Here is a 20,379-nt window from a genome sequence, read left to right as displayed (position 1 = left end):
CTGTCAGCCTGCACTTCTTTACTTCACCCATCTTATCTAGTTTGGTGGCGGTATATGTATGGGCCACATGTGGGGCAGGTTCTGAATGGGTGTTCCTTCAGCCTCTGTTCTAAACTTTGCCTCCTTAATCCCTCCCACTTGTATTCTTCTTCCCCTTTTCAAGAAGGAGTGATGCATTCATATTTTCGTCATCCTTCTTGAGTTTCATGTGTTCTGTGCGTCTGGGTTAATTCGAGCTTTTGGGCTAATATCCACTTATCAATGAGTGCATACCATGTGTGTTTTTCTATAATTGGCTTACCTCACACAGGATGATATTTTCCAGTTCCATCCCTTTGCCTATATATTTCATAAAGTCATTGTTGTTGATAGTGGAATAGTACACCATTGTGTTGATGTACCACATTTTCTGATCTAGCTATTATAAATAAGGCTGCTATGAACATAGTAGAGCATGTGTCTTTGTTATAGGTTTGGGCATCTTTTGGGTATATGCCCAAGAGAGGTATAGCTGGGTCCTCATGTAGTTCAATGTCCAATTTTCTGAGGAACCTCCAGATTGATTTCCAGAATGGTTGTACCAGTTGTAATTCCATCAACAATGGAGGAGTGTTCCTCCTTCTCCACATCCTCTCCAGCATTTTGATCTTAGCTATTCTCACTGGTATGAGGCAAAAACTCAGGGTTGTTTTGATTTGCATTTCCCTTATGACTAAAGATGTTGAACATTACTTTAGGTGTTTCTCAGCCATTCGGCATTCCTCAGCTGTGAATTATTTGTTTTGCTTTGAACCCCATTTTTAATAGGGTTATTTGTCTCCCAGCAGTCTAACTTCTTGACTTCTTTCTATATTTTGGGTATAAGACCTCTAACTGTAGTAGGATTGGTAAAGATCTTCTCCCAATCTGTTGGTTGTCGTTTTGTACTAAAAACAGTGTCCTTTGCCTTACAGAAGCTTTGTAGTTTTATGAGATCCCATTTGTCGATTCTTGACCTTAGAGCATAAACCGTTGGTGTTTTTCTCAGGAAATTTTCTCCAGTGCCAATCTGTTCGAGATTCTTCCCCACTTTTTCTTCTATTAGTTTAGTATATCTGGTTTGATGTGGAGGTCCTTGATACAGGTGGATTTAAGATTTTTACAGGGTGATAAGAATGGATCGATCTGCCTTCTTCTATATGCTGACATTCAGTTGAACCAGCAGTATTTGCTGAAAATGCAATCTTTTTTTTTCGTTGGATGGTTTTGGCTCCTTTGTCAAAAATCATGTGACCATAGGTGTGTGGGTTCATTTCTGCATCTTCATTCTAATGCTCAAAGATAATGTATTCTCTCTGTCAGACTAAATGACAGTACCATTTGTGGACGATGTCATGATTTGTTTGTAATGCACTTCAGATTGCGTTATATATAAATGCATGTTGACTGGGACCATGTTCACAAAGGCAAAGCAGACTGTATATTTTCCTATCTCTGTTCTCAAATGTGATAGAAAGTGGATGACCTGATCATTGAAATGGCCAGACCAATCCAGTTCCAACTGAAATGAATAATGAAGGGGACAAGGGCTAGGGCAAAACATGCTTCCTTAGGAGGCAGCTGATACAGATAGGGAAATTGTAAATTCAGGACATTATGGAAATTTCCATAAGTAAGGTAAAGAAACTCGAAGACAGACAGCAGCATGATGCTGAATATGTACAGAAGAATAGTTAAATATAATTTTCTAAAAAATATTCTAGAAAACCTCTCATATGTCACTTCTTCCTACATCTCTGTTTCAAACAAGGAAATGTGAAAGCCCCATCAATTCTTGGAATAGTGTCCTACAACTACATAGAATACATAATCCCAGAATCTGATATCTTTACATTGTTCTTAGAATTTGGGAATAGTACCAATGGAGACCTTATTCCATGAATTCTCACCCTACAATATCTTACTTGCTGAGATTTGCATAGGTCCAGGTATGTCAAAATTATAACACATGTATTTCAATTTGGTCCTGTCAACAACAATGTGCATATGGTATCATAATCACAAACATAATTAGGCAAAATATTATGATTTTGTGCAGACCAATGAATAAGTCTGTTTAATTGTGTGTGACTCTTACAAATGCAAAGTCTGATCTCAAATACTAAAGAGTCATTTGGTTAAAAGATTAGGGTTTCTGTTCATTTCATCCATGGGAAAAGCAAAGGTCACAGTTATCTTTGATTTTCAATATTTCTGTAAAAGATTAGAAAATTTATTATGGACAGAGATCTACAGATATCATTTGTAGTCAATTTAACGAATATACTGAACAAGGTGGTATTGCTCCAATCCCTATGCTTTGAAACACATAAGAGATGGGAGAAAGAAGAAAGTGATTGGAATATATTTTTCCACCCATCAACTATGTGTATGTATGCATTTGTGTTATGTTTATGTTAGAGAATTTTGGAACTTTGTAATATGTATATATGTAAGTATTTTTGTATGAGATTAGACTCATATATGTGTTGTGTGTGTATTCACACACATACATGAATATATGTTTGGGTTTGTCTGTGTAAAGTGTGTGTAAATATGTGTTCCATTTTTCATATCTTCACACACATATTTATGTAAAGATGTCTGGGTGTGCTTTACAACTTACTCCTTCTACCAATTGTATATATATATATATATATATATATATATATATACATATATATATATATGTATGCATTATATGTATGCATTATATGAAATAGTTGAGGCCTTTTTGTTGGAACTTTGTAACATCTACCCACTAGTGTGTGTGTGTGTGTGTGTGTGTGTGTGTGTGTGTGTGTGTGTATATTTGTGTGTGTATGTGTGTATCTATGCACAAATATACATATATACAAAAGCTTGGATCCTGCCTGTGGGAAATTTGTTACATCCTCCAACTAGTATGTGTATGTGTATGAGTATGTTTGTACACGTGCACATGTGTATATGTGTACATAGGTGTTTTTGTGAACTGTTTGGAAACTGCTTGCAGTAGCTGGGCTTCATCCATCAAGTGAGTGACTATGTATGTCTTTGACTGTATGTCTTTTTTCCTAAGTGTCTACATATATACATTTGTACTTGTTAAATTGCTGGAACTTATCTTAGCTTCAACCAGTAAGTGTGTGTGTGTATGTGTGTGTGTGTGTGTGTGTGTGTGTGTGTATTTGAATGTTTGATCTTTTTCTTTCTTTTCTCTTCTCTAAATTCAGCATGTCATAGCCAGTAGTCCCTGTGAGTTTCTGAGTAAACCCATGTCTACTGTTCTAAGTACTGACTTGCACAACCTGCCTGTCTTGGGTTACTCTGTGCTGTCAAAGCTGATTTATTGCATAGAGTAAGCTAAATTCCACACAGAGAAGAGATTATTTCAAGAGGCTGTTCTTTCTCTGACAATTTCACAAGGGTGTTGTTGATGATATACTTAAAGATGTGTGTTATAATGTAAAGTGTCTAAAAAATAAGCCCAGTCATCTCTACCCATTTGTGATCCTTTCTTTGTGGGTCCCTATATACTAACACCTTAGGGGAACATGGAGAAGCAAACTCCCAGTATAAAGTCTTTGTACCATTCTTCTATCCTCTATATCTTTTTTTAAACCTATGTAATTTTAGTTATTTGCATCTCTCTCTCTCTCTCTCTCTCTCTCTCTCTCTCTCTCTCTCCCTCTCTCCCTCTCTCTCTCTCCTGTGTGTGTGTGTGTGTGTGTGTGTGTGTGTGTATGTGTATGTGTGTGTGTGCATGTGATTATGGGCTTAAATAGCTTCAGTTAATTATAGTACCCAGAAGAGAACATCTATTTCATTGTAGAAATTGGTACAAGTGTTTGGTAAGTTCTGTAGGTTGGACTAAGTATTGAATCAGTCCCCCTGTAAGAGCAGGCTGTAATTATGAATGAAATTACAACAATTCATCTTTGGAAATATTCTAACAACCTGTTGGTAAAAATATTCCTTTTCCCTCTGTGCTCCTAGAATAACTCTTCTAACTATTATATAGCATCAGGAATTCATTATCTCCTGTTAAAGAGGAAGACTGTTTTAAACATTGTAGAAGATTGTAAAAGACAATGGGAATGTCAGTAAACATGGTATTGCTAGGCAATATAGTCACAGGAAACGGTGAGAGCCATTCCAAACACAGATAGGTATGGCAATGTAATCCAATATTTGGTGATAATGAACCAAGTATATATTTTTAAGAATTTATGAAATATGAACATGGGAAGATGATTTCACCCTGACCATTTGAAGAGAATTTTGTTCTGGTCTGAACAATACTGTGTAACATTTGGGAACAAAGATGCATCCCAGCATCCCTGCACTGGAGGCCAAAGTGGAGAATATCTCCACCGCCACCATCATCTTGCCTTTGCTGCTATGGTAAACAGGAATGAAAGTGACCCAGACACTGCAGAACACCAGCATGCTGAATGTTATGGATTTGGCTTCATTGAAAGCACCAGGAAGATTTCTGGAAAAGAAAGCCAGAGTGAAGCTCCCAAAGGCCAGGGTACCCAAGTATCCCAATACACAGTAAAAGGCAGTGACTGAACCCTTATGACAAACAATGATTATATGGCCATGCTCAGATTGTGCATCAATATCCACAGAAGGAGGAGAAGCTCCCAACCAGACTGCACATAAAATGACTTGAATGAGAGTACACACGAGAATGATGTAGTTAGAAGCCCTTGAAACAAGAATATACTTCATCATTCTTTGTGAGGCTGTGATTTCGAATGCTAGAACGACAGTAATTGTTTTGGCCAACACAGTGGAAACAGAAACAGAGAATACCACTCCAAATGTGATTTGTTGCAGGATGCAGGTAGCTGAGTTTGGATGGCCAATGAAGAGCAAGGGGCAGAGGAAACAAAAGATGAGTGAGATGAGCAAGATGTAGGTGAGAGTGCAGTTATTGGCCTTGATAATAGGAGTGCTGTGATGCTTCATAAAAATTCCAAGAACCACAGTTGTGAATGCAGAGAAGCACAATGAGATTAAGGAAATTGCCATTCCCAGGGGTTCTTCATAGCTGAGAAATACAACAGCTTTGGGAATGCAGTGACTCTGCTCTGTGTTTGGATATTGGTCCTCTGGACATCGGGCACACAAATCAATATCTAATAGAGAAATGAAGGTATTGTTAGTTCAACTTCAGCAATTTGACTGATAGGATATTTCATGTAACCGTGTAGAAGAGGTGTTGCCGTGTATGAGTCTAGTTGCTGAGAATGCATTGAATGTCACTGCTACATGAAATAATGGAATCTATTTTGTAATCGATTTAATCATCGTTAGGGAAATGAAAGTAACAAATATTTTTGTCTATTTTACAGTATTGTTGTGATCTTTTATCATGGGTGCTTATATTTATTAGTGTCTTTGCAGGTAAAAGTAAGAGAAGTTCTCATTAACATGATAATTGTGTTTATATAGGGGAAGCATGACAGTGAGAGTGAGACTAGAAATTTATATGAATATAACATTGGTGTTTGTCCGTGAAAAACTAAAAGAAATTCATAATTTATCCAATTATGCAGTAGTAACACCACATTCCTAAACCTTTTCATAAGAAGAATGCAGCCTATTACTGAAGGTACAAATGTCAGTAATTTCCACCATTGTATGTGAAGGAATCTGATAGCCATGGCACTGAGTCATTGACTGATTGCAATAAGAGATAATGTACTTCCTAGTGTAGAAGTCTTTTACATGGAACAATGCATTTGTGGAGAGCCATTATCAATTTATTTTAAAAGAGAATACAAATTAAGCTTGCTTTTGAGCAGAATATGTTGGTCTTGGCGAATACTCGAGTTTGCTTCATAGCACCAAGGTTACCTATCTCCAAACAGTGTTGTTGAATTTCTTATGTCTATGTCTAATGTGAAACTGCATGAATATTACAAAGCAACAGGTAGAAGTTGGTTACCTCCTACAATTTGATGGGATCTGGAGGTAAACCTATACCATCATGCTTAGTGGGAAAGGATTTAACTGCTAAGCCAACTTACTGACAAATAAATGTCCCTATGAGATGTCACTTTAATTATATTGGTTCGTACAAAATAGACCAGAATAACAACATGCTTGTCATTTGTCTTTATTTTGTCTTGACTAAATAGTTATTTGATTAACTTGGGCTTTGGTAGTGTCAATGCCATTTGAAATCTGTGGCTAATTCCTTTCAGATCAAAACAATTTTATGTGTTTTACTGTGGAAAATTTTAACTAAACAATATGTAAAATTACTATTATGAATATGAATAGAGGAAGGAAATACTAACTTGAATATATAATAATTTTGTAAGTTATTATTTGCTGTCTTCACTCATCTTACAGAGAATAAGGATTATTTTTTTAACCATACTCAAATGGCTAACTTTGTCTTCCTTGTGTTTCTGTACATGTAATGTGTGCATAGAGTTATGTAAGGGTACAAGATCAAGACAACATAAAGAATACTTTAAAGATTCATGATCTATGTATGTTTTTTGAGAACATTAAATATTAGAAAATATCTTGTCTAGGGTACACTGGCACTGAAGTTTTCTTCTCACAACTATTCAGTTGATAATATGCCATCTACTATAACATTTGAAGGAGGCAAAATATAGAACAATATCTACTTTTATCTTAATAAGGACATTTTAAATTATTTTATTCCTATGATGACTAACTGGGAACAAGACATATTTTATTTTAACTTCCACTGTAGACCACTTAAGCATTCCAATAGAGAAACAAGATGATGATCTGTTTGAAGAACTTATTCCAGCAGGAAACACTCACTTGTCTCATTCGAAATCTCATTTTCTGGGCAGGGTTTGCAATGAAAACAGCATGTTGCCATTCCATCCTTCCCGAATTTTCTATATCCAGGACCACAATCAGCACTGCATACAGAAGTTGGCATCTAATGAAAAGTAGACATATGCTGCTAACAGAAATTTTGCTTACTGCTTCTATAATTATACTACATTAGCATGTGATGTTAATGAGCTAATTTTATATATACCAACTGATTACCAGATTTTACTTAGTGCATTGTATGATGACAGACATCAATATATGGAAAAAATTGAGGAGACGTTGAATTGTTTCCCAACTCCTTGAAATTCATGAGCAAAAGCTGCTAGTGTCCTATGTGCAAACACTACAGAGATTTCAAGGTTGTTATTCTAGTTAATTTCTCTCCCCTAAACACATAACACAATATAAAGATATAGAGAATCCTATTTAAAAAATTAGCACCATCACTTTAGCCTGTCATCAAATATGTGAGGCATATATTAAATTGTTAATTGATGTAGGAGTGCTCAGCCTATTGGGAACAATGTTGTCTCTAGCCAGTGGAATATTAGAAATCATGCAGAACAAGCCAGTACGCAGATTTCAACGAGTTTCCCTTGCATTATCCAAATCCATGTCTTGTCTTTTCTTGAGTGTACTCCATGAGCCAAATTGACCTTTCCTCCTCACTTTGTAGTAACTGTATAATAGCAGCAACATAGTAGCAAATTAGGAGTAAAGGACATATAAAACAGGAAACAAGGCCTCAAATAAGGCATCACATAGAGCTTGCAAAGGGTGTGAAAACCTGAGGAAGATTTTGATTTCCTGAAGTTAATTCAAGTATTTCTTAAATTAAGAAAATCTTGGTTTTCCAATGAACCTCATGATGGGTATCTATATGCTGCATTGGAATGTTGCTGATATCTTCATTCTGAATTTCCACCCTTTTTTCTTAGTTTCCTATTGTCATCACAGAGTTGAATATCTACAGATTCAACTCATGATCTCTAGGAATCTGGTTAACCACAACTCTTCCTTTTTTGTGTGAAAAAAATATCTCCCTTTATAGTATTAGTAGTTCTCATCTTCCTTTATAGATCAAAGCATAAAATTTTTCTTCCTTTTACTGGTAGTATTTTTCATTATTCATTTTCTCACTAAGATTTTAAGACATTTAGGATGAGTTGAGAACATGCATTTCCTTGTCCAAATTCTTTTCATTTCACTTAAGGCAGAGTATCCATTTCAGCCCGGGTTAGAAAAGTGTAACTGCGAAAGTCTGAGTAGCCCCAAATGCTTAGAGATTCTCCTCACACATAATTCAAAGAATGCAGATTAAAGGCATGTACCACTACAAAAATTGGCCTCATTTCTGATTTTAATGGAAATTATATAATACTCCTGTTCATGTAATACAATTTGACATAGACAACTTCATTATTGCAGCATGTGTTCTCGTAGATTGCCAGATACTTATTTTTTCTCTTTTAAATTCTGAAATGATACTAGACTGCATTAAGAGCGTTTTCTGCACTTTTTTGTGTAAAATATAATTTTATCCTTTAGTTTATTTGTGTGATGTTTTAGACTTAACTGATATGCACATGATTGGTCATGCTTACAATCATGGAGTAAAGTTATTTGAGCATAGGGACTAGTATTTTAGCTCTGTTCTTTACGTCTATTAGGAGATGTTCAGTCAAGAATTATTTCAGGCATGTTGATCAATGGTCAATGAGGTAGTAATATAATTATATTTCTTCTGTTCAACTTTATTATATTGCTTCCCATCATCCCATTTTTATATGTGTTCTCCTTTCATGTATATAAAGGATATTTTATTATCCCCCAGGCAGGCCACAAAGGAATGTCCATTTTTTGTTAATCATTTTATTTGTTTCCATTTCAATTGATATACCCCTTCCTGGTCTCCTGTCACCAAGCCTGCTTTCCTTGCCCCTCCCCTTGCCCTCTAAGAGAGTACTCTTCCATTTACACTTCCACTTCAAATTCTTGTATCTCCCTTCTCTGGGGCATCAAGTCTCCACAGGACAAAGGGATAAAAATGTCAACCATTAGTAAACCAATAATTCCCACTATGGCCATATTTATGTGAGTGTCCTATGCTGTTATCTTTAGCCATGGTGCTATTTGGGTCATTACTACTAACAAGATCCCTATCCTGGCCCCTGGCTCTGTGGAACCCAGCATCTTTGCTGATATCTGTGTTTTGTTTTCTTACCAAAATTTCTACAGATATATATGGTTGCCACTGTCAAAAGGTGCAATGTCTAGGCTGGATTGTCTGCACCCAATGCCCATGACCTGTGATAACACCAAAGGCCACGCGGATGCCCAAGCTGCTTACGTCATGCTCTCTCCTGGAGCCATACTGATCTAAGTAAGCTTCACTGCTACAAAGACAAGTGGAATGACAGGATCCAGGCTGCTCCATATGGCAATTTCTTGATCCATGTTCCTATTGCACCATTCAATGTCTATGTTGATATTCATGGCCCATATTATGATTGGGAAGACTTGGGAATTTTCATATTCTGGACTGGAGTGTGAAACCACGATGATGTACATGAGGTGTGCAGACTCTTGAGGGCCTTGCCTGTGTCTGTGGCCTAGCTGCATTTCGACCCAAGGTTTCTGTCTCTGATAACACTATAAACAATGTAGAACCCCATTATTTTTTCTCCTGATGCGGTAAAAATGCTAGGCAACTACTTTTGCAGTAAATTGAATGATTGTATATTCATAGATGTGAGCGAGGTACAGGAAAGTTTTAGGTAGCAAATCCTACTGTCATCCCCACCACGACCCTTCCCCCACCATCCAAGGAAAAGAAGTAGCTTAAACAGGAAGCAAATCCAAAAGAAGTCTTAAAATATATGATAAAGAACCTGATGTTAGTTATTCACAATTGAGGGCTTCTAGAGAGACTTTGTCAGGGAACAAATATATCCTATTTATAAAGCAGGAACTGAGAGTTTTGCCATGTTCCAGTGAGTAGAAAAATAACAGAATGTGGACTTTTTCATTTAAATTTTATAAAAGATGCTCTAATGCAGAGGCAGATAGTACTGGGAACTGGGTATTATGTGAGATTCCCAAGGAATCAATGAAAATATTATGTTAAAAATAAACCAAACTCATTGTGTTTTTTGATTAGAGAAGATGACCATTAATGCTCAATTATTACTAAAATTATTTGTTAATTATTGTTCAGTTGTTACATTAATTTTGATATATTTTTAACAGACATTGTTCTGTCAGGCATTTGAATGTTGTTTATATGTTATTTTGACCTCTTATGCTCATCTTACTTTTTAAAAAGATTTATTTACTTTATATATGTGAGTACACTGTCACTATCCTCAGGCACACCAGAAGAGGGAATCAGATCCCATTACAGATGGTTGTGAAACATGTGGTGGCTGGGAACTGAACTCAGGACTTTTTGAAGAACAGTCAGTGTTTTTAACCTCTGAGGCATCTTTTCATCCCTCATATTACTTTTATATATGATGGAGTTCTTTTAATGTCCTTAATTTTGTTCATGATGAATATTTTTCTGTCTCCTTTTATTATAAGAAATAAACTTACTGGATATTGTAATTAGATTGGCAATTATATCTTTTACTTTTTGAAAGACAAAAATTTTATTCTACACATTTAAGAATGTCTGTTGCAGGATAAAATTGCCAAACATATAAAACCCATGTAAAAAAGATGGCAAAATGTGGAACCCACATATTCCCCTGAGAAGGGGAAATAGAATAGACACCATTGGTTAATGTGTTTATCCACTGAATGGAGCTGGGTGGGATGAGATTATAATGGGATGACAGGGGGAGAATGGATTACAGAATATTTGGAGATACTATTTGTATTGGGTGTTATGTCTGAGTGAAATTAGAAAACTAAGGCTGTAGAAAATCCCAGAAATCTATGAGGGTGACTTTAGCTAAGTCTCCAACAAAGCATGATAGGGAGACTGAAATGTCCATCTCCAAGAACCTGGCAAATTTTCCAGGGTAGGGATTGACAACATGCCATCTCCAAAACTATTGATCTAAATTTGTCTTACCTAAACATATGTGTGAGGAAAAATGTAGCAGAAGATGAGTGGGTAAATAACCAATGACTGGTTTAGCTTGAAAAACATCCCATGAAAGGAAGCTTACCCCTGATGCTGGCCATAATATTCTGTTACACTTGAAGGCAAGAGCCTAATAGATCCATGATATGAAAGGCATCACTCAGATATTAAAGGAAGCAGATACAGAGATCCACACCCAAACAATAGGTTGAACATGTGGAATCCTGAACAGGAGGGGAAAGAAGGATTTTAGGAGCAAGAGAGTTAAAGGAAACCCAAAGAAAACCTACAGAGTCACCTAACTTTCAGACCTAAGCTCTTAGAGAGACTGAACCAACCACTATAAATAATGCATGGGACTGACCTAGGCATTCTAAACATTTAACCGTTCTGCAGATTTGTCTTTATGTGGGACTCCTAAGAGCAATACTGATGTCTGCATTTTACTCTGTGCCTTTCTTTTGTGACAGTTTATCCTACTGGGCTGCCTCTACTGATCCCAATAGGAGAATATTAATCTGTGCCTAGTTGTTGTGCAGCATGATATGCCAAAGAACGTTGATATCTGGAGAGTGGAGACTACCCTTTTCTGAATAATGATGGAGTAGTGAATGAAAGTGAAGTGTAATGTAGGAGAAAGAATAGAAGAGAAGGGTAAGGAAATGGTTATCAGTCAGTAAAGTGAAAGACTGAAAAAATTAACTACATTTAAAAATGGGTGAAGCTAGTGGAACCTGCTGTTATCCAGAGATAGACGTTCTAGGAATGAGGGTTCTCACCTTCAGCTTTCATATCTACTCCTTGTCCCACTATAAATTTTACGTAGAATTTGTCAAGGACTATAACATTTCAAAAGCTGACTATTTGCTTTTTCAAAGTTGCTGTTTATATGCTTCTAGCATACATATGTCTACCTTTTTCACCTTATTTTGCATATGTACTGCTGCAATATAATGGACATATTCTGGATATCTAGAGTGTCTTGTGCCCGGTGGTTTTAAATTTGATCTTTTAATCATACTTCCTTATTCACCTCTGACTTTCACTTTTCCTTGTTGTTATATCTGTGTCATAGTTTGAATTTTCTACATTTTATGCCTCTTCCTTCATGTCCTGCCTATTTTGTCCACAAACTGGTGCACGCCTTTTGTTAGGCTATTCACTAAGATTTGTTTATATATTAGTTTGAAATTCTTTCATCATTTTGTAACTTACTAGAATCTCTTTGTCATATCCTCTCTCAGTGTCTCATTTTATCAGAGTTTTCAAAAGTTCATTGCATCCTCCCAGAGATGATTACTGCCCTCTTTATTTTTTTTACCATTCTTATAATAATTATTTGATTCCTCATTTACTGAATCAATGAACATACTTTCATTTAAATCTATGACTCTAATGTTTGGTATATTTCCTTGATGATTCACATTTTTATATTAGATTCCACATTGGCACTAGATTATATATGAGGAGAACACAGTTAACGTTTTTATAAATCTATATTCCTCCAGTTAACAGTTTATAAGGCTCATGTGAGGCCTGAATAGAATACACAGAGGATTTCAATGTTGTCCTCTAAATGGATATATATTTCTTCAAGTATACTTTCAGCTCTTATGTTCTTTTCCCTAAGATTGGCATTCTTAATCATATTGTTGAAGAACAGTAACTTTAAATTTCATACCATCTGAGCAACATGAGATTTTACTTCAAATGAAACAGGGCAGTTTGAATATGATACATGAAAACTAATCACATCAGCATTCCTATCTATATTATACCTAAAATGCATATGAGATATATAATTTTAAAAATTCCTCAACTGCAAATTTTTATTACTAACAATTTCTCTCCATATAGAGAAGGCAGCTAAGTATAGACTTCTTTGTTTGAATAATATATGCAAGAATCAATGGGCGAGATAAGTTTCCTTTACTAAGTATTATATTTTACAAGGTATGATTCATGGATGGAGCCATGGCTAAATTCTGAAGAACAATTGTTATTCATGAAGAGGACCCATATTTGATTTCTAGCATCCGTTATGTGGCATGAAACTCCCACAAATGCTCTGAGATTTGAATAAATCTTCAGCTATCCACATATACTACACGTGCAGGTGATGCAAATATACTCATGCAGACAACACTCTCATACCAGCATAAAAAAGGAACAGAAAAATCCAGAGTGTCGTTCATAGGGTATGTAAATTTATCATAAAATGTTAATGTCAGGTTAGTAAGATGTTTTGGAAATTTAGAATTAGTTATTAAACAGGTTTGAGAATTCCATTATAAAAATTGGTAACTTGGTTATGATGAATTTACTCTGTCCTTACAAAGAGCCAGAGTCTTTAAACATCCATTGAAATGGTTTATCATCAGATTGGAAATCATTCTGTAGTAGCAATAACGGAACTAATAGAATATTACTTACTATACTGGGAATAATATCAAACTGTTTTCTAAAACAGTTAATATTAAACGAATGAAACAGGTTCTGATATAATGCAAATATACTCTATGCCTATTGAAAAATCCTCAATGAATTCCAAAAAGTCATCTTAAACAGGAAACAATGAGCATAATAGAGGATTCTAGAAATTAGTCTCTCACATGACAATAAATTTCATTTCACCAGTTTCAAGGAAGTTTGTATGCACACACTTGACAGTATAATTTAAATTAATACAACTATGCTGAACCCACCTGTGCATTTCCTCCGGCCCACTCTGTTACATCTTCAGAGAAATGTATCTGTTGACCATTTGGAAAATATGGACTAAACATTCCTGTTTTAACTTTAAGTTTAAGGCCCTGTGGGGAATTCCAAATATAGAAAATATCATACACTTCCTGCAGTTTGTCTCTTCGGTTCATATTTACTCTGTCCCCAACAGGATTAGTGAACGGGTTCTTCCTCAGCAAGGAACACAGCTGAAAGACAGGCACCACACTAGAGTGTACTCTCTTCCTTAAGTAAGAAAATATATTCTTATTTCATCTTAAAGGCAGCTATATTGACACATGTAGGTGAAATTTCTCAGAGAATGTAAAGAGATGTGCAAAATTATGATGTTATTTTAGTTCTTTAAGAGTAGATTAACTCTCAGGCACAAACATGCATGTAGACAACAAAATATGTTTGCAATATAAAACATACACAGAAACAAAAAGACTAGCATCCATATAGAGGTTCACACGTAACAGAAAAACATATTTACTTATGCAAACGTACACATACATGCCCAAACACACATGAAAATATAGATGTACACAGAGACAGACTATGCAGGAAAAACCTTGAACAGACACAGATACACACAAAATACATATGCATGTATACACACACAGAAACACAAGCATAGAAGAATATTTATGGGTAGACATATATATGTACTGGCCTCTACATAGAGAGACACTGACAAACAGATAAATTGATGACATTGTTTGTAGACAAACAAGCAAAAATGAAAAAAGCATACACAAATGCACACAAAACACAGAGACTCCTGCAGATACATGAATTGATAATTATATACAGGAATATGCATACTGACAAAATTCATCATACAGAAAGAACTGGAAACAGACAACCTTATTTTCATTGACATAGGCAGATGGGGAAATATATCTATAAAAACCCTTCTATTTCTACGTCCTTCTATATTTCTCTATCTAAATATCTAGATGCAGTCATAGATATAGATATATACCCTGATATACAGGAACACAAAAACATAAATATACACTAAGAAATACATATTAACACACATTCCCACACATGAATGTATTGCACTGAATTCTAGCACTATTTTCTGTGTGCATATTCTCAGAGTATTAACTGATTCCACAAGCCTAGAGTCAGAACAGTGTGAGCTGGGATCTTTAGTTAAAACAATCCCCTACAATAATAATAACATACATAAGAATTAATAAACAAGGACTCATCATGGACTGGACTCCTGTGGATGGACTCAATATATTTTCAATATTAAAACATATATGATAATACTCAGTTAATATGTAACAAAATCACAGATCTACACTGATGCACAATGACTTCTACTCTATTCTCTTAACATTAGAGTTTTATACTGATATCACGATTTACTTAGTAAAAATTCTTTGATTTTGGAAAATATTTAGCACACTCATTTCGGGCATTTACAGTCTCATAAAACTATGATATTGATAATACTAAACACCATCTAACAGTAGAAATATTACCTTCTTACAGCTATAACTATAATTTTTGCCATTGTCCTCAGTCATATTATCAAACTTTTGAAACGTCATCTCATGGAGTGCATGGGCAAAAGCATACACAGCATTGTATATGTCATAACTCCCTTCAATAAAGGCCATGTCAAAAGTTTGTACCATTAGCCATTCCAGTGAGTGATTGGAAGAGCAGTTCTTCAGTGTCTTACATTTAGATGCTGAGACTTCACAGTTAAAGTGCATCCATTCCAGCTTTACCAGAAATTCATCTGAGTATTTGACAGGGTTCAATTTCTGGACAAAAGTTTTAAACCCAGAAATCTCACCATGGTGGTGTCCAAAAGCAAAAGTCCAGTATCCGTTACCAAATGTGAAGTCTTTCATACTAGGAGTGACGTCCCACTGTGAGGTGGTGATCCATATTTTGTGTATACCTAGAGATTCCCACATTCCAAAGCTCACAGCTAATGTACTGTCTGTGTCGCCATAAATGATAACAACATTTGCGGATGATGTCATGATTTGTCTGTAATACACTTCAGCTCTTGACATGTATGAACTCATATTGACTGGAAGAATGTTGACAAAGGCAAAGCAGACTGTATTTTTTTCCATCTCTCTTCTCAAATAAGAGAGAAATTGGATGCCTTGATCATTGTCTAAGATGACCAACCCTACCCAGTTCCAACTGAAATGAATTATGAAGGAGACCAAAGCAAGGGCTAGAGATGTATCATCAGAGGCCATCTGATATAGATATGGAAATTTTTCATCATCACTCAAGACAGGATGATAGGATCCATAAGTAAGATGAAGGAACTAGAACACAGGAAGCACATGATATACAATGTATTCCTAAGAACTTATAAACACATTTTTCTGCACAGTTCTAGAAATCAAAGCTAGCTATTATCTCCCCCTAATCTCTTTTTCATATAAGGTGATCTGGAAGCACTATCAAGCTTGTGAATAATCCGTTTGAATTACAGAAATTTGCCCAGGCCTAATAAAATCATGCTGTCAGAAACAGATACATGATTTCATGATTGAATCCCCAACCTTCCCCCAATACACACAGACACACAGACACAGACACACAGACACAGACACACACACACACACACACACACACACACACACACACACATGAACAAAAAAAAAACAAGCCTTACCTTACCTTACCTGCTGAGATATGAAGTTGTTTAGGATTATGTGAAGTGTCACAGTTGTTGCCCAATTTAGTCTTGTAATTGCCATTACACACTTGGAGAATTCTTTACAGACATAATTAGGGAGAATATCATGATTTTGTAATCCCATAGAAATGAGACTGTTTAACTCAGATTCCCAATCACAAGAATATTCTGAGAATTTAGATATTAGAGACATATTTGGCAAAAGATCAGGGTTCCTGTTGATTTCATATATGGAAAAAGCCAAAGCCAGAGCATACTTGTGGTTTTCAGTATGTGTTCTGTAAAAGGTTAGGGTGTTTATAATGGAGAGCAAATTATAGATATCATTTGAAGTCAATAAAAGGACAGTCCTGCATTGGATTGCATTATCCCAACCCCATAAATATTAATAAGTGTAATGTGGTTAATATGAAAAATGAAACTGGAAGTTCATAAATCCTTTGAAATGTTCATGAAATGTCATCCTTCATAATTGATGTTATCACTAATAGTAATGATATCACTTTTCAAAGAATGCAACATATCCTTCAGCATCCATATATTGCTTCCTTACTCTAAAGAGAGCATAAATACTGGACTTTGTAAGACCTTAAATCCAGTGAATTTGTAAAGATAAAAATATGAAGTTAGTGGTGGAAAGATTTCTTAGTTCAATTTTTGATGCAACATAAACAGGGACCACATCTAGGAAATGTATGATAGTAAGTGAATGTTTATATGAAAGCTCTATAGAGCTAGGTGTGTCACCAACATTAGTGACCATAGCAGATGCACTGGAAACTACACTGCGATGGAAGGATTATTAGCAGACTCTATGGCCATTTGCCTAAATGCACCTGGGATAGTCATTGAAAATATATGGGGATTCTTTTATAAGATACCATTGGCTACTATGATATGGAAACTGTCTAGGAGAGGGATGAATGTGATAGATAAATATTCACATTTGTTGTATTGCTCAGTTTGCATCTCTATATGTGTAAAAAATACTCTGTTTCATATTAAAGTTGTAATATAACATTAAGTCTCTAATAGAATTTGGGATTATTTTTTGTTTTGCAGGTTAAATCAGAGTACAAAAGACTCAGCTTTGCCTTGATTCTCATGCTCAGTAGTTTTGGCAATTATTGATGATGACCGTTCCATGGAAAACACAAAACAACTTACTGTATATTTGAAATGTGACTGAAGTATTCATTCTCCAAATGCCGTTTTACTGCATGCATCAAGAAAGTACATCCGATTCCCATGTTTCCATTCTTTTCTTCTTTCTGCTTCATTCTCCAAAAGCATCTGGGATAAATAAAATCAGCCACAAGAAGTGGAATGTTCAGGAGCAAGAAGAGTAAAATTATGGTAAACATATTTTTCCTGCTCTGATCCTGGTAAAATTGGTTGTAAAGTGCCAAACAGATCAGCAAATCAAACAGTTAGCAAAGTATCCCCGTGTACTATTATCACTGTGACTGAGGAAGATGCTGCATATGTATTCATGTTTCCTTTTTTAGAGCAGTTTCTTCACCCCTAGAGGAATCATTGACTCTCTCTCCTGAGAAGCTTCATCTCATGTGCACAGCGCATGTGATAAACATGGTTGATAAATACAGATGAGGATGGTATAGGTAGTTCAATGACATCACATGTGTCGGTGAAAATTAAGGTCCCTAGAAAGATTCTACTTTGTGAAAATTCGGTCCCACAACTGCCTCAAAATCTGTTTATATGAACACGTTAAATAATATCAATGAATTTTATTAGTTGATTCACTGTGAGACAAGGATTAATGGTTTAGAAAGGACTCACAAAATCTGAGGTCACGGCCCTTGTGTCACAAATCCCCAAAAGGGAAAAAGTACGATCATGTTTGGAGCTTTGGTATCCACTGACAATGTAGTTTGGACAATGTTACAACAGTGACAGGTATAGAATATTTAAACAAAATCTGTCTTCAGGACTAAAAATTATGAAAAATGCATAAATGCCTTGAATCTTGCTGTACTCAAAATTATGCAGGTCATTGTAGAACCACAATTTACTTACATATTATTATTTTTATTAATCTCATTACTTATTTTGATTTGTAAATACATTTAGAATATTCTACTTTATAGTTAGAATTTTATTTTCTTCTAATATATAACATGAAATTTTATATGAATTCGAAATATTTTGTTTATTTGCATTCTATTCAGTGTTCTGCTCTCAGTCCTCTTGCATTTTAAATATTCAACAAGGTCCAGTGAAAATACTAGATCTGTGTATTCATTTCAAAACCTAAATAAGTCTTAGCACTCATATTCCCAAAAAATTTTAATGAAAAACTAAACTGAATATTTGAGTTCTAAAACAGGATCTTCGTATGTAACCAACAGATCTCACAGATCAATACCTTTAGACCTATTTCTCCTAGTTTATATTTGATTTTCTACCTTGCTTTTGCTAATTTTATATTCCTGTAGTTGCAGTGAAGAATTCTTACAATTATTATCTTAGAAGGAAATAGTAAGTGGAAAGAGAACCTGTGTTTAATGAATAAACTATTATACAACTTTCCTCACTCTTCATCCCATAGGAAGAACAACCATATCAGCCAATCAGACCCCACGGAGTTCCCACAACTAAACCACCAACCAAGAGTACACATGGAGCGACACTTGCCTCAAGCTGCATATGTAGCAAAAGATGTCCTTGTCAGACATTAATGGGAGGAGAGACCCTAGACATCAATGGGAGGAAAGGCTCTTGATCCTGTGAAGGCTTGATGCCCCTGTGTAGGGCAATTGGATGGCATGTAGGCCTGAATAGGTTGTTGGGTAGGGGTGATCACTCTCATAAAACTGGATGAGGGAGGATGTGAAAGGAGGTTTCCAGGGGGAACCTGGAGAAGGGATAACATTTGAAATGCAAATTATCAAAGATAGACATCATTCAAAACAGACAATTTTTTCAAAAGATATCACCTGCCTAAGTTCAGTCAAGGCTAGATTTAAATAAACTTATGGTCATTAATAAAATAAAAGCAATCATATTTTTTAAATTAAACAAAGACACAAACAAAACAAAAGAAAATAATACAATAGCTCAGGACAAGCACAAAATACTCTTCATATAATTCCACAAAATAGAAAAAGACCGTAATACACAAACCATACAAAGATTGAAGAAGATGAATTATGGCACAATTACCCTTATAAACATTGATGCAAACATAATCAAATATTTACAAGCCAAATCCAAGAAGACATCAAAAATATCCACCACGACCAAATAAGCTTTAACCTAGAGATTCAGTAGTTATTCATCATAAAAATCATCTGTCAATGTAATCCAACACATAAACAAAGTGAAAGAATAAATGTAACAAAAATAGTATTTGATCCCAAAAAAGCTTTGGTGAAAATGAATACTACTTCATGATAAAATTTTGGAGAGAATATGGTTGCAGGGATCATACCTCAATAAAATATAGACAATATACACCCATCCTGTAGCCAATGTCAAATCAAACAGAGAGGCAATTCTTCTAAAATCAAGAATGGGAGAAGGCTTTTTTCTCCTTCCTTCCATAAATATTAAATATATACTTCAAGTCCTAGGTACATATTCTTTGAAATATAAATTTGGCTTTTCGGTCTTTCTTAATCTTTTTGTGGGTATGTGTCTTTTGCCTGTATGTATGACCATTCAATTCCTGCATGTGTGAGGCATAAATATACCAGAATGATGATTCAGATCTATGGTAATTGGAGACAGCTTAGTGCCCCTCAGTGTATGCTGAAAATCAGACTTTGATTTTCCTCATGAACAGAAATTGTTTTAAGTCAGTTGAGCTATCTCTCTACCATTGAATTTTACCCTGTAAACGAAACTGCTCACTAAAAGAACTTTGCTTTGTTTCCTTAATTATGTCATAGCTTATTAAAACTAAGGCTTGTCTATGATGCTTTTCTCTATGGTGATGTATTGGTAGTAATAAAAATTTCCCTTTTAGGATATTTGAAAGCAGTATTTTTTATTATGGGTCCTAGGTATA

The 20,379-nt window shown here is 35.3% G+C and overlaps 1 protein-coding gene across 1 annotated transcript; it reads right to left on the bottom strand.

The window, feature by feature from the left end:
- Window positions 1-4,227: 4,227 nt before the first annotated feature.
- Window positions 4,228-17,719, bottom strand: LOC134484882 (vomeronasal type-2 receptor 116-like). Its single transcript, XM_063280763.1, has 6 exons — window positions 17,514-17,719; window positions 16,333-16,624; window positions 15,157-15,969; window positions 13,636-13,863; window positions 6,820-6,943; window positions 4,228-5,147 (listed from the first exon to the last, which is right to left on the bottom strand). The coding sequence occupies exons 1-6, from the start codon at window positions 17,708-17,710 to the stop codon at window positions 4,228-4,230; spliced, it is 2,574 nt and encodes an 857-aa protein (XP_063136833.1). The 5' UTR covers window positions 17,711-17,719.
- Between the last annotated feature and the right edge of the window lie 2,660 nt (window positions 17,720-20,379).

This window comes from Rattus norvegicus, chromosome 1 (genome assembly GCF_036323735.1).
Source record: "Rattus norvegicus strain BN/NHsdMcwi chromosome 1, GRCr8, whole genome shotgun sequence".
Classification (NCBI taxonomy): Eukaryota; Metazoa; Chordata; class Mammalia; order Rodentia; family Muridae; genus Rattus; species Rattus norvegicus.
Note: the sequence above shows the minus strand (reverse complement) of the source record. Positions and strands in the feature narration are given on the sequence as shown.

What these genes read in the sequence shown, in the direction of transcription:
- LOC134484882 (XM_063280763.1), bottom strand. Translation starts at nt 17,710, where the DNA reads ATGTTTACCATAATTTTACTCTTCTTGCTCCTGAACATTCCACTTCTT. An exon ending in GGGCCGGAGGAAATGCACAG is followed by an intron (nt 6,944 to 13,635) that starts GTGGGTTCAGCA and finishes ACTTTTCATTAG; the next exon opens with ATGCCAACTTCTGTATGCAG. An exon ending in TGAGATTTCGAATGAGACAA is followed by an intron (nt 5,148 to 6,819) that starts GTGAGTGTTTCC and finishes TTTCTCTATTAG; the next exon opens with ATATTGATTTGTGTGCCCGA.